The sequence below is a fragment of the Hypanus sabinus genome, chromosome 2 (assembly GCF_030144855.1).
Source record: "Hypanus sabinus isolate sHypSab1 chromosome 2, sHypSab1.hap1, whole genome shotgun sequence".
Classification (NCBI taxonomy): Eukaryota; Metazoa; Chordata; class Chondrichthyes; order Myliobatiformes; family Dasyatidae; genus Hypanus; species Hypanus sabinus.
In genome coordinates, this window is record NC_082707.1 from 39980333 (window position 1) to 39994861 (window position 14529).

General features: G+C 39.5%; 1 protein-coding gene across 1 annotated transcript in view; it reads left to right on the plus strand.

Moving 5' to 3' along the window:
• Positions 1-1356: 1356 nt before the first annotated feature.
• Positions 1357-14529, plus strand: part of prss56 (serine protease 56) — a 35734-nt gene continuing 22561 nt past the window's right edge. The window contains exons 1-8 of the mRNA XM_059986855.1: positions 1357-1447; positions 3277-3435; positions 4906-5106; positions 5895-5948; positions 6615-6801; positions 7183-7291; positions 10774-10933; positions 13352-13494. Of these exons, the coding sequence (XP_059842838.1) occupies positions 1357-1447; positions 3277-3435; positions 4906-5106; positions 5895-5948; positions 6615-6801; positions 7183-7291; positions 10774-10933; positions 13352-13494 (1104 nt within the window). The remainder of the gene's footprint in view (positions 1448-3276; positions 3436-4905; positions 5107-5894; positions 5949-6614; positions 6802-7182; positions 7292-10773; positions 10934-13351; positions 13495-14529) is intronic.

Here is a 14529-nt window from a genome sequence, read left to right on the forward strand (position 1 = left end):
CTGGCACATCACCCTCATTTTACACTGGCTTACATCAATAACTCTCTCAACTCTGCACATAAGAATTGATTAATGAAATTCTGCTGTAAATAATCTGCAGTGCATTGTAGGGCATACTCATCTCACCTTAGTGCAAATACAGAACATTGGCTTGGAGGAAATTTGCGCCTGTGTCAACGGATTTCTCAAGCATGATGGGAGCACGTCAGATTTACATAGACCTGCTTTAGTGATTGAAGATGACGTGGTGCATCACGACGGGTAGCAAGCATGTCAAATCAGTGTAGAAATAATTATATTATCTTTTGACAGCAAACATACAAGTCAAGGACAAAAGCTGCCAATAGTCTAATATATTGTTTTTGGCTGTGCACCTATAGAGTTTAAGCTATTCTCTTGTGAGCATTGTACAGCAACAGTGAGGCCCATGGAACACCATCAATTTTGTTTGAGAACTTAATAACTTGCTTATGGAAAATGATTATTCATAACAGTAGAAAAATGTAAACCCCTGCTCAACATCCACCTGCAAAGGGAACAACTTGTCAAAATACTGCAATGCAGCAAATCTTTGTAGAGCATTCTGTTAACTTTTTAAGCACCAGCTGGGATTTGTAAAATATGTGAGATTAAAAGCTATTCCCTTAATCACTCAGATAATTTTGCCTTCTAGAAAGCTCAAACAGTAACAAAATTCAACCACGACATTAATTTTTCAAAGCATTCTGATTATTTCTATGAAAATCACTCTGATTACCAACTAGTCATTCTATTGAATCTTGGTTATTATGTAAAGTTTGGAATATAAAATGCTTTGAGTGTTCATTTGAAGTGCCTCCTTAAAGAAGTCCACCTCCTAGTAATTAATTGTATATGTGTGTTTCAGATCAGGCTGGCATGCTTAATGACTTGCTTGCCTTTTTTCTGACAGAATATTCCCTTGGACAAAAGTGATGCAAACTGACAATATTTTATTCTCAAAAACAAAAGCATGAAAATGATCAATGTGAGCGCCCAGGCTCTTGATCATTAGTTTAGCTTTGATGCTGCTGTTTGGACCGTGTTCAGAGCACAATGCAGCTATTCAGAGGCGGACAGACACCCCACAATCAGGCAGGTCCACAAACTGCGGTAATGAATTCAACTGTTTGTCTGTAATTCATGGGAAACTCCTGCTCCCTCTCAGCCTATATGTATAAAACTCTGCACTGCTCACTGTCAGCTAAACCAGTCCAAAGGAAACATCAGCAACAAAAAAATCAGACCTACTTCTTAGCCTGTGTCTTGACAGTTTGTTTTAAGAAGCGATCTGAAAGAAATTCTGAACCAAACTTTATACAGAGGTTTATGAGGGGGATGTTGCTGTATTTCTTACTAGCTGTGGACATCAGCTTGGCTGTTCCACTGAGCAGAGATGTATACAGACTGCCGTCCGGTGCCTTGGAAGGTGAGACTATCCTTGATTATGTGATGCTATGCGTACACACTGACCTAAATTAACCTGTGCATTGCTAGATAATTATTTATAGTTTGTGTTTATGAAGTTGCACTTGCATTATTTGTGCACGCCCCTAAATGCGCATCCATTAATGCTTACAGGGAGGACTAAAAGCAATTGTTTTCACACACCAGAAGCTGGCTGCTGCCTGTGTTCATACACAAAATGTGGAGAAATTTGGTAGATGTTAGTTACTACTTTAAATCTGGCAATGCGGCTGACATCTCAAAGCATTACCCTAACTGTATGCAGACGAGCATGCAGCAGATACAAACATCGTGCCAACGCCCTGAGAGCAGCAGCAGTGTTTAAAAATATGTCGGCCCTCCCACCCCCCACAGTAAATTAATCAGATATGTAGCCTCCTGCGGCTGTTGTAAGGACCCTAATTTCAGATGGATACGCAAACGTAGAAGACCGCGTAGGAACTGAGGTGAAAAGTAAAACTCCTCATTGTTGAATAATTACCATCTGGGAACAGAAAAGGGTTTATGTACACTTCCAGAATAAAATTAAGGGAACACGGAGCTTGCTGGGAACTTTGCAGCTTGTAGATTGAGAAGAGAGAACGGACGTGGTATTGTTTGATTTTTGAGCAGTTTAAAAAACGTCAGGCTTTTTGGATCAGGCTAGCATGCCTAATGATTTAGAACGGAGAATACAGCACATAGAACAATAATGGCCCTTCGGCCCACAACACTGTGCCAATCTTTTAACCTACTTTAAGATCTATCTCACCCTTCCCTCCTACATAGTTTTACATTTTTCTGTGCCTATCTAAGAGTTTTTGAAATGCCCCTAATGTACCTGTCTCCACCACCACCCCTGAAAGGGTGCTCCACACACTTGCCACTCTCTGTGTTTACCTATGAAGGACCAACATTTAGCATGAGGCTACAGGTATTGTGTGGCACTATTGTCAGATATTGTCAGTTTGGGTCACTGGCAGGAGTCGACCATCTGGCCCATCAAACCTGCTCCACCATTCAATAGATCATGGCTGATCTGGCCGTGGGCTCATCTCCACTTATCTGCCTTTTCCCCATAACCTTTAATTCACCTACTGTGCAAAAATTTATCCAATGTGTTGTGTTTCACACAGATTTATAGAAGAGACTGACCTTATATGCAGCTGAATAGTACCATTTGTTCATCCAGAAATAACAAATTTTTGGGGTAAAGCTATCCAAAACTGTGGTTTAATGCATTGATGTGTGACAAAAATGTAGCTATGAATCTGATGAAAGGGAAGCACAAGTTAACATTATTTGGTGCCTTTTTATTGAATACTTTTAATATAACAGAACAGTAAAGCACAAGAACAAGCACTTCGGTCCATGATCCATGTCTGAAAACCAGGATCTGTATTCTTCCTGAGAGAGTTTCTGAAGAGGGATATATTCCACTAAATCTTCAGTGAGCAGCACACACAAAATGCTGGAGGAACACAGCAAGTCAGGCTACGGAGGGGAATAAACAGTTGAATTTTCAGGCCTAGTCCTGAGGAAGGGTCTTGGCCGAAAACATTGACTGTTTCTTCCCCACCTGACTTGTTGAGTTCCTAAATACAGTTTAGAGATTTGTACCACAATACTGCCCTTTATAACCTCGGAGCATCCTAAAACAGTACTAAATACTTTTGAAGTTCAGTCACTATTACAACTAATTGTATCAGCATAGAGCATAATAATTACATACTGCCAGCCATAATAGTTTTAAGTAATTAATGAAATTAATCAGATCATATTGGCATAAAAAGCTAATTTTTCTTCGTGCAGAGTTGTCAAACAGAGGTACGATAATTTTGGAAGCAGCCTCGAAGAATGCGCTATTAATGCTGGATGAAATGCTGAGGAAACAGAATTTCCACTGGAAAGAATGCAGCCAATGCCCAACATGTCTGTTTAAGAACTGTGGCAACAAGACAGCTCAGTGTGGTAGGTGAAACCCCAGAAAATGTAACATGGAGATGCAAAAGTCTAAAAATGCTGGGATCTGAAGCAAAACAAAAACAAGCTGCTGGGCGGGTCTCAGTGGGTTGAGTAGCCTCTGTGGAGGTGAATGGATAGTCAGTGTGTTGGGTCATGAATTTGCGTCAGCAACAATGAAAGTCATGACCTATCACACCAGCTATTCCTTTGCAGTTTGTTATTTGCTCCAGACTCTCATACCTGTAGTCTCTCATGTCTCTAGCTAATGACGTTTACTCATTGAAATGTGCTGGAAGTGATCGATGGATGGCATTGGTGACTCATTGATTGCGATGCCTCCTTGGATACAGCAGCCTTTGAAGAGTAACCGGGGTGAATAAATATGGGTGGTGCCCCCATGCACCAAAAAGGTTGGCTCTGTCAATCAATTGCAAAAGGCTAGACTTCTGTCAGAGAAGGAGGAGTAGAGTGTCCGGGCAGCACCAGGCGCATGTGGGAAATTTATAGTCTAATGTCAGCCTCAGGAAGGTTATACCCAACCTACTGCTTGTATTTCTCAGGCAATGCACTAACAAGATGGGTAGCAGGCTTCACCCAAATAGAAAATGTTGTCTCAATGCCACAGATGTTTGATCAGTCACTCTCCTAATGTGAGCGATTTTTACGATCTGTGACTCCAACGACCCTGAGGCCCTTGGATTCCAGAGGACAGATCACAGTTAGGTGTAAGCAAAGACGCAACACCGCATGTGTACATCACTCTGGACTGGACTGTTGTTGAGGCTCCTTGGATGCACGCACTTGGCCTCGGCCTGTGTTTCCCACGCACTATCCCACCCCAATCCTTCACCCCCCGAACTGCACATGCATTCCTGATCATCACTACTTTTTGAAATACCAAACTCCTACCAGCCCCTGCGATCAGACAGTACACGTTTAAAACCGATATTTCCACATTCCCTTATCATTCACATCTTTACAGAGTGGATCTTGATTTGCTGTTTGACTCTGAAATCATCTCAGTTCTACCAGACTCCTGGTAACTTGAGGACAAATTCAGAGACTCCTGTCGCATATATAAATGGAATGTCAAGAGTTTATCAGTTTAGTACCTGACTGACACATCCACTGCAACCAATGGGGGTGCCAACTATAAAACTGGTATTTAAAATTATCCTTTCTGTGCATTAGTAATATTAAGCTCATTAATTTTTAACTGAAACTTTGTTATAAATAGGTCTTCTCCGATTGGTAGTTCTACATTCTGGACTAGAATCATGATTAAAATTAGAAATGCATGATATTTATTGCCAAATTATTTGTCTATAATCCACTGTATTATAGATTTTTAAACAACTATCAACTGTACTTTTGCATTTTTGTAGTGAGGAACCTTCATAGTAAAATCCGAGTAGTAGCTGTTCAAATATTGTTAGTCTTTATGGCATCTCATGTCACTATTGGTTTGCTTTTTAGTTTTGGGAGCCATGCCTCCTTCTGAGCCCAGTTGTGACTCCATTTTGAAAGCTCAGTTGTTGGAATCTGAGTCCATGCGAAACTGGGAGCTGAGTAAAGCCTGCTGGTATTATCGAGCCTACTGCCACCAGGAAGGGGATCTGAAGGAGGACTGTCTAAGAAAGATGCAAGAGTACTGTCACATGAGAATACTTCAGTGCAGTAAGTTTAAATGGATCACCCAGTGCACCCAGTGGCCACTTTATTAGGTACACCTGCTCGTTAATGTAAATATCCAATCAGCCAATCATGGGGCAGTAGCTCAAAGCAAAAAAAGCATGCAGACGTAGTCAAGAAGTTCAGCCTCATTCAGACCAAACATCAGAATGGGGAAGAAATGTGACTTTGGCCATGAAATGATTGTTGGTGTCAGATGGGGTGGTTTGAGTATTTCAGAAACTGCTGACCTCCTGGGATTTTCACACACAACAGTGTCTAGAATTTACAGAGAATGGTGCAAAAAAACAAACAAAAGATCCAGTGAGTGGCAATTCTGATGCCTTGTTAATGAGAGAGGTTGGGGAGAAGGACCAGGAAAACTCAAATAACCATGTGTTGGAACAGTGGTGTGCAGAAGAGCATCTCTGAACCACAATAGGTTCAGGTTGAACCTTGAAGTGGATGGGCTACAGCAGCAGAGGACCAGGAACGTACACTCAGTGACCACTTTATAAGGTACAGGAGGTAACTAATAAAATGGCCACTGAGTGTAGTTCTATTCTAGGGACTTAAAGGTGTGGAGTGTATTGGTTTATATGTAAGGAATGACTATTATTTAGCTGATGCCTTTAAATCAACATCTACACTTCTGAATTAACTCTATAGTGTGCTTTTTGGGAGACTACAAAGTTGCCAAAATAATATAGTTTAAGTAAATACTGCTTAAATACAGGAAGCAATACTTTCAATCAGTATTAAATTCGTAATAATACTGTTGTTGTTATTTACAGCCGGGACAAGTAGCCTGAAAAGTCAGAACTCTCAGTTAGTCTCGGAGACAAAACGTAAGTATAAATTTAATCACCCACAGTAACAATACAGGAATGTAGATGTATTCTTTCTAGAATCAAATACTGAGCTTTGGAAAGCATTGCTTAAATGGAATCTGCTCACTTCATAAATCACAAACTCACATGTAATCGAGAATTTGGTGAATGATTATCAGTTACATGCAGAATATAAACAATAATATAATAAGCATCTGAATTAATTATAATGTAACTTCCCTTTATAGTTAGGTTTAAGATTTTTTGTTTACTTGCAAAGACTGTTAAGTTACAGGAACAGGAGTAAGCTATGGATTTCCTTGAGATGGATGCATGGCTCACATCTTGTTTCCCTCCATCTACCTGTAAACTATTCACACCAAAATGAAAAAAAAAATCTTATCTCAATTCTCATTTCAGCTGTGTTACAAATCTAAGCTGCAATATGCAACACCTACCTCCAATGTAGCCAATTGTAGTTCTCCAAATCAGACTAAAATAGTGCAAAATCACCTCCTCCCAATTGCGTTCCTGTCCGCTTCAGACAAGCACCAGCAGTCCATTAGCATCTTCAGTTGCTCATTCCATCTCACTCCGATATCCTTCCAGCCGTCCAATGGTTCATGGCTGCAGCTTCCAAACTTTGTCTTGCTGGATCTTTTTAGAGAAATGTTTTACTTTCAGCCATTTGTGGTCGGAGGGCACCAACATCCAATGATACTGTCGCCATGGGGAAGATAGTTGGTGGCAACGTCGCAGCCCCCGGGAGCTGGCCTTGGTTGGTGCTGTTAGAGCTGAGCGGAAATGTCATGTGTGGTGGTGTCCTCGTGAAGGAGTCGTGGGTCATAACAGCAGCACATTGCTTCACAGGGTAAGAATTTTGCTGCTATTCTTGGTATCAGTTGAAAATGTTATCAAAATGCATCAAAGGCTAAAATCAATCTTATATATTTACAAGTTATTTATAAGACTAAACATTGAGACCTAGTAAAACGTTAAGTTTAATAAGTTTAACAGATGGAGGATCTGACTGAGCTAGGCATGGTAGAGACAGTTTTAACCATTGCCACCTAAAGTAAAAAGCTTGGTTTCTTAAGTGGATTAGGCCACCTCAGCGGCCATTCTCCTAGCCAGTCTACTCAATAATGTGCTAACCACTGCTCAGGTGATGTTACCAGACTCAGATGGAATCTCATTGGCAGTGTGAAAAACCCTGAAAAATGCTAGCCTTTCTGTTTGCTTTTTGCCTTAGGAACAGAAATGAGAATTACTGGCGAGTGGTCATTGGCAAATATGACTTAAGAAAACAAGACCCTGAAGAAAGGATTTTCCAAGTTAACCAGATCATCACACACCCCAAGGTTAATATTTTAGATTGACTTGGTTTCTTTCTCCACAAAAGCCGCTGAATATTTCTACCAGTTTTTCTTTTTATTCAATATTTCTGGCATCTGTTTGCAGTTAATGACATCTAGTAATAAATTATAATGGCACTATACACGGTCTGAGTTTGTCAAGCACATTCTCTTCCAGTATCATATCGAGAATCAACAACATAATCTGCAAGTCTCACAGAACTTCACACATAAAACGTGACCAGGGCCAAGGAAGAAGTTATTAGGGTGACTTTGGTTGGGGAGTTGGTGGCTCAGTGCTTAGTCAGAGGTGGATTTTAATGCCAAGCTGTAGTCATGAAAGAGCATCCTGGTGTATGCATCTTTGCTGTCCAGATGTTTCAGGGTTGATTGAAGACCCAACGAGATGGCATCTGCTGTGGACCTGTTGTGCTGGCAGGCAAATTGGAATGGATCCAAGTTGCTTCTCAGGCAGGAGTTGATGTGTCTCATCATCAACTTCTCAAAACAATTCATCACTGTAAATGTAAGTGCTGCCGGATGATCGCCATCAAGGCAGGTTTTCTTGGGCGCCGGTAGAAGTGAAGCTCATTTGAAGCAGGTGTGTACCTCAGACTGCTGAAGCAAGAAGTTAAGGATCTGAGTGAATGCTCCAGCCAGTTGATCAGCACAGATCTTTAGTACTCGGCCAGGTACCCCTCTGGGTCAGAAGCTTTTTGTGGGTTCATCCTCCTGAAGGCTGGCCTCAGAAACTGAAATCACAGGATCATCAGGGGCTGTGGGAGTTCATGATCGTTTCTCCGTGTTTTGATGGTCAAAGTGAGCATAGGAGGCATTGAGCTCAATTGTTGTTGCCTATGTCACTTGATTTAACTTTATCAGAGATGATAACATGCAAGCCCTGCCACAAACGTTGAGCATCCTTTATTGATTCCAGTTCAGTCTGGAATTGACATTTTGCTTGTGAGGTGGCTTTCTGAAGATCGTACCTGGACCTCTTGTAACTTTCTTGGTCACCAGACCTGAATGCCACTGATCTGGCTCTCAGCAGATTGCAGATCTCATGGTTCACACAGGGCTTCTGGTTGGTGAAGATTCTGAATGATTTTTTGGGGACACACTCATCTACGTCTGTTTTTATAAAGTCCATGACAACTGTGGTGTATTTATTCAGATCCATAGATGAGTCTATTTCCACAGCAAGGTTGTGTACTTAGCCCCCTGGTCTACTTGCTTTACATTTATGACTGTGTGGCTAAGCTCAGCTCCAATGTCATATTCAAGTTTGCTGATGACACCACTGTTATTGGCTGAATTAAAGGTGGTGACAAATCAGCATATAGGAGGGAGATTGACAATCTAGCTGAGTGGTGCCACAGCAATAATCTCTCACGCAAGACCAAGGAGCTGATTATTGACCTCAGGAGGAGGAAAGCTGAGGTACATGAGCCAGTCCTCATCAAAAGATCAGATGTGGAGAGGGTCAGCAACTTTAAATTACTCGGTGTTATCATTTCAGAGACCCTCTCCTGACCTAGCAATTACAAATAAATCATGTCAGCACCTCTGCTTAGGAGTTTGAGAAGATGTGGCATGACATCTAAAACTCTGACAAACTTATATAGTCATGTGGTGGAGAATATATTAACTGGCAGCATCACAGCCTGGTATGGAAACACTAATGGCCTTGAATGGGAAATTCTACAAAAAGTAATGGATATGGCCCAGTCCATCACAGGTAAAGATCTTCCTACCATCAACCACACCTACAAGGAGCACTGTCGCTGGAAAGCAGCATCGATCATCAGGGACTCCCACCACCTAGGCCATGCTCTCCTCTTGCCGCTGCCATCAGGAAGAAGGTTCAGGACCCTCAGGACTCGTACCACCAGGTCCAGGAATAGATGTTACCCCTCAACCATCAGGCTCTTGAACTAAAGGGGAAAAGTTCACTCAACTTCACTTGCCCTATCACTGAAATGTTCCCACAACCTATGGATTCACTTTCAAGGACTCTTCATTTTGTGTTCTCAATATTTATTGCTTATTTATTTATTATTATTATTTTTTTTTTCTTCTTGTATTTCACAGTTGTTGTCTTTTGCAAACTGGTTGAACAACCAAGTTGGTGCGATCTCTTGTTGATTCTATAGTTATTATTCTATGGTGGATTCAGAAGTAAAATAAAGATGAGAAGAAACCTCTGCATTCACACATCTTCAGAATTCTCTTTTTAGGTGGGCACTTGAGGCCTGGCTGCTTCTTGAAGGAGATGAATAGATTTTTAGATATTAATAAAATCAAGAGATATTGGGTCAGTATGCGGGAAAGTGGCACCAAGATAGAAGATCATGCATGATCTTACGTAATGGTAGGTCAGGTACAATGAGCAATGTGGTCTCATCATTTTCTACTTCACATGTTCTTATAGTTCATCTTATAGGAAAACAAAACAAAGAGATGGATAAAAGGATTAAGAAAGGATTTTAGCTTTTGTTTGTAAGACAGTAAATATGTACATTTATGATAACTTGGCAGTATATTTGGCAGTGACAATTTTCCTGGCAGGTAATGATGGAAATTTCCTGTTAAAAATCAATGTTTTCTTTCCTGTCCTGTGCATCTCTATATAGTTATTGATACTTAACACCCTAATATGAGTTGTCATTCAAGGCAGATCAGACAGTATACACTCAGTGGCCACTTTATTAAGTATACCTATACATCTGCTCTTTAATTCAAATATCAAAACAGTCAACAATCTGGCAGCAACTCAATGGATAAAAGCATGTGGACATGTTCAAGAGGTTCAGTGGTTGTTCAGACCAAACATCAAATTAGAGAAGAAATGTGATCTAAGGGAGTTTGACCATGGAATGACTATTGGTGCCAAACGGGGTGGTTTAGGTATCTCAGAAACTGCTGATCTTCAGGGATTTTCACACACAACGACCTCTAGGGGCTACAGAGAATGGTGTGAGTAACAAAAATGATCCAGTGAGTGGCAGCTCTGTCAGTGTTAATGAGAGAGATCAGAGGAGAATGGCCAGACTGGTTCAAGCTGACAGGAAGGTGACAGTAACTCAAACAGTGGTGTACAGAAGAGCATCTCTGAATGCACAACACATCAAACCTTGAAGGGGATGGGCTACAGTGGCAGAAGATCCCAAGTAAATACTTAGTGGCCACTTTATTATGTAAAGGAGGCACCTAATAAAATGGTCAGTGAGTTATGTTTCCACAGTATTAGTCACGCATTGCCATTATGCGGTTTTCAGTGGCTATTATATAACATTATTTAACGCAAACTAGAAAAACGTTACACCTTAATTTTTCTACGTATAGCCAAATACATTAGGCTTCATTCAGAAGACAAACAAGCAGGTCATATTCTGTCTTGGTGAGAAACATTTGAATTCAATTTGAGTAGCAGCAGAAGTATGCATGGATCTTAAAATATCTGAAAGTTAAATATTTGTTTATTCCAGTTTAATGAAAGAACATTCAATAATGACATTGCACTCCTGGAACTGACTGCTCCTATAGCCATTTCAGAGCATTTGAACTTTGTGTGTCTGCCAGAAAATATTGAAGAGCTTCCTGCTGGAACAATGTGTTACATTGCAGGTTGGGGTTCAATGTATGAAGGTGAGGAAGTTAAATATGATCAAATGACAGTTATATTGCTTTTAAATTAATTGCAAATGTGTTACCGTAAAAATGAGAACCTGGGCTATCCAAGAAAAATGTTGATGAATTCCGTTTCTGAAATTAACCTCTTCTACACAAAATATTGTTCAGCACAATAATGACCTGTCTATTAATGCAGTCCTGTTACCTTCAAATTATGTGGAGCATGATAAAACCACCTCCCTTTCCTTCTGAAATTTTGTACAATTAACATATCCTCTGTCTTTGTGACATGAGCCTGATCCACACTTGTTGAAATTTTCATTTATGCCTTTGTTACCTCTTGCCTACATTGACAATTTTAGTACTATTCTGTCCTGTTTCTCACCTCTCAGTCCTAATAAACTATTGCAAAGACCCCTGTCCCACAATGGTTCCCTATTAAGATTCTTACCTATGTTTCCAAAACCTTCTCTTTGTCTTGCTCCATCTAATTTCTCTGACTTCCTTCCTTCATAGAATCCTACAATACTACAGCACAGAAACAGGCCCTTCAGCCCATCTAGTCCATGCCAAAATATTATTATTTTTATATTATTATTATTATTATAATATTATTCTGCCTAGTTCCAGCAACTTGCACCCCCATACCCATACCCATATTGGTACACATCCATGTGCCAATCTCTTAAATATTGAAATTGAACCTGCATCCACTACTGCTGCTGGAAGCTCATTCCACACCCTCACCATCCTCTGAGTGAAAAAGTTTCCCCTAAAAATTTCACCTTTCATCCATGACCTTTAGTTCTTGTCTCACTCAATATATCTGCACAACGTGAATTTTGGCCTGTCACTTCTGCCTCCTTTTAATCATTCTGCCTCTGTATTATCTAGCCAGGAAATTACCTTTGAAGTTACTTCCATTAGTTGATTTATTTCTCTCTGTTTCTCTTCCTGATTTAAGATGCTCCTTAAAACCTACTTCCAAGATCAAATGTGTTCACCTACTAACTTCTTACAAGTTACAGTTTGAAGTTTAGATTGGAAATTCTTTCAGATAGATAATTCAGTATTAAACACTCCACGTCTTTACTGAGATATGTGAAGTATTCTCTTCTGAGCAGTTCTTAAGTTCTTAAGTTCACTTAAACTAGACAAAATTCTGAGAAATGTAATCACAGTTCTGGTTGTTCTGAGTAGCAAGGGCATCCTGAATCACAATTACATTATCTATTGATTAAAGAATTTTGGAATTCCAGCATTTTGGAATGAAATTAAATTATTTAGAAACAGAGATAAAATCTTTTTGATTGCAGACAGATTTAGGTATTTTCACAAGCTTACAGCAGAAAGTCATCAGCGAATTCAAGCACAATTATTGTAAGAGAATAGATTATAGCTGCAAAGTAAAATTAGCTACCTGTTGAGATCATATAGTGAAAGCTCTGGATATCACCATTCAGTGGTTAAAAAGAGGCTGCGGCAAATGATGTAGTGTTTTGACCTGAAACATCAAGAATGTCTTTCCTCCTACTGACCCACAAAGTTCTCCCAGCAGACTGCTGCTGCAGCAAAATTTCATAAATGATCTAATTTGGCAATTAAGTCACAAATAAAAGTAGATTAAAATAGAGAAGAAAAGTTAAATGTAAAAGAAGTAGTAAGACACAAATAGCAGTAAATAAAAGAAAGTGATTTTTAAAAAAATCAAACATGGAAAATGAGGCAGAAAATGGTCTTTTTTCAAAGTATCTGGTTCATTGGTTCTGATTAAGTAAACAGCTAGTGAATAATAGACATAAATTACATAGTAAATTGCAAACTGTTGTATTTCATAGTTTTACTGAGATTGGACGTATGGTAATTAATTTCAAATTGGGATATGGAGATAAGTCAGATAAATTAGCTAACTCAGGTTAATTAATTTAAGATCTGGTGGTTAAGATAAATACTATTAATATTCTACAAATTTTTGGAAATTTCTTTTGGATATTTCAGCAGCTGGTCATCTGCTACTAGCGATGCTCACTTTGGTTTCTTTGCACAGCACTTCCCGGTTAATCTTCATCTGTTGCTGCTCTACCCATTTCCATTTCTTTCTGTTTAAGTGCAGAAAGGAATTATTTGTCATGTCATAGTGCTGGGGAAGGAGTACTCAAACAGACACAGTGAATCTGTCCCATCTGACATACTTTCTGTACTTCCAGTTTGATGTGTCAAGTCCAGCATTCAATTCCCTTTCTCCCCTTCATTCTTATTGGCAACATTTTTTGTTTTAATTGGAATTCTTACATACAAAAATATCAATTTTGGTATCACCAGCTCTCCAGAAACTAAATGAAAAATGCCATGAATTGCAGGAAGAATATTGTATCTGTAATAATGTAAATTGTAAGATGTCGACTGGTAATTCTCTTTTATTCATGTAAATAGATGGTCCATCTGCAGATGTACTAATAGAGGCAAGAGTACCTTTGCTGGCACAGAGCACGTGTAAAACTGCACTGGGAAAGGATCTAATTACCACTCAAATGTTCTGTGCTGGTTACCTAACTGGCAATGTTGACTCCTGCCAGGTAAGATCTCAGAAAAGCTACAAACAAAGCGATCAGCTATAATTGTATTTGTAGCTGTCTCAGAATCTGAACCTTAAAGAGTCTGCAGAATAAGGCCCTTTTGCCCCTCTAGTCTGTGTTGGGCTAGTTTTTTTGTCTAGTCTGATCTGCCTGCACCCGGACCATAGGCCTCCATGCCAACTCATCTTAGCTATCTAAACTTCTCTTAAATGTTACAGCTGAACCCTCATCTACCAGTTCCTCTGGCAGCTGATTCTACAGTTGCACCACCCTCTTAGTGAAGTAAATCCACCCCCCCCCCCACGATTCTCCTTAAATAGTTTACCTTTCACCCTAAACTATGACCTCTAGTTCTGGTCTCAAGAGATTTGTCATCCTGACACTGGGAAGTTCATCTAGTACCAGTAGGACAAGATTTGTGATTTTCTGATAATCCATGAGGAGAAGAATTACCACTTGACTCCAGGTTTAACGGTTTCTTTTTCCTTGAAGCAGAATGTACAAGGTTAATAAAATAAGGTTGATATTATGAAATAATGCCTTTGGCTTTGATCACTGGGAAAACACATCAGTAAATCAAGGGTTCTGCATGATTAATGAATGAATGGAAAATAATATTACAAATCAGCACACATTCGGGCAAAACCCATGAAAGATTCTTCTTTCTTTTAACTAGTTTGGCCCCCAATTTTGTTATTTGATCCAGATAAAATATATACTCCAGTGGGTATACTTACCAATTTTTCTTGATATATTTTCCAGTAAATGAGGCTTCCCTTGCATATAATATGGTGAACCCTGCCTTTGTACACAACCCTGTATATGTTTTATCTGGATGAAATATCAATGGTGGAGTCCAAGTCATTTAAAGCAAATAGAGATCACTTAACAGCTTTTGATAGTATGTGTGGTTATTTGTAATATTTCTCAAATTTCAGAAATGCCTATTCAAATGTTCATTTTTCTGGTTGAGTTAAAAAAGATATTTGACATACTGAATCTGGGCAGTCTATCTAATACCAATAGAACAAAATA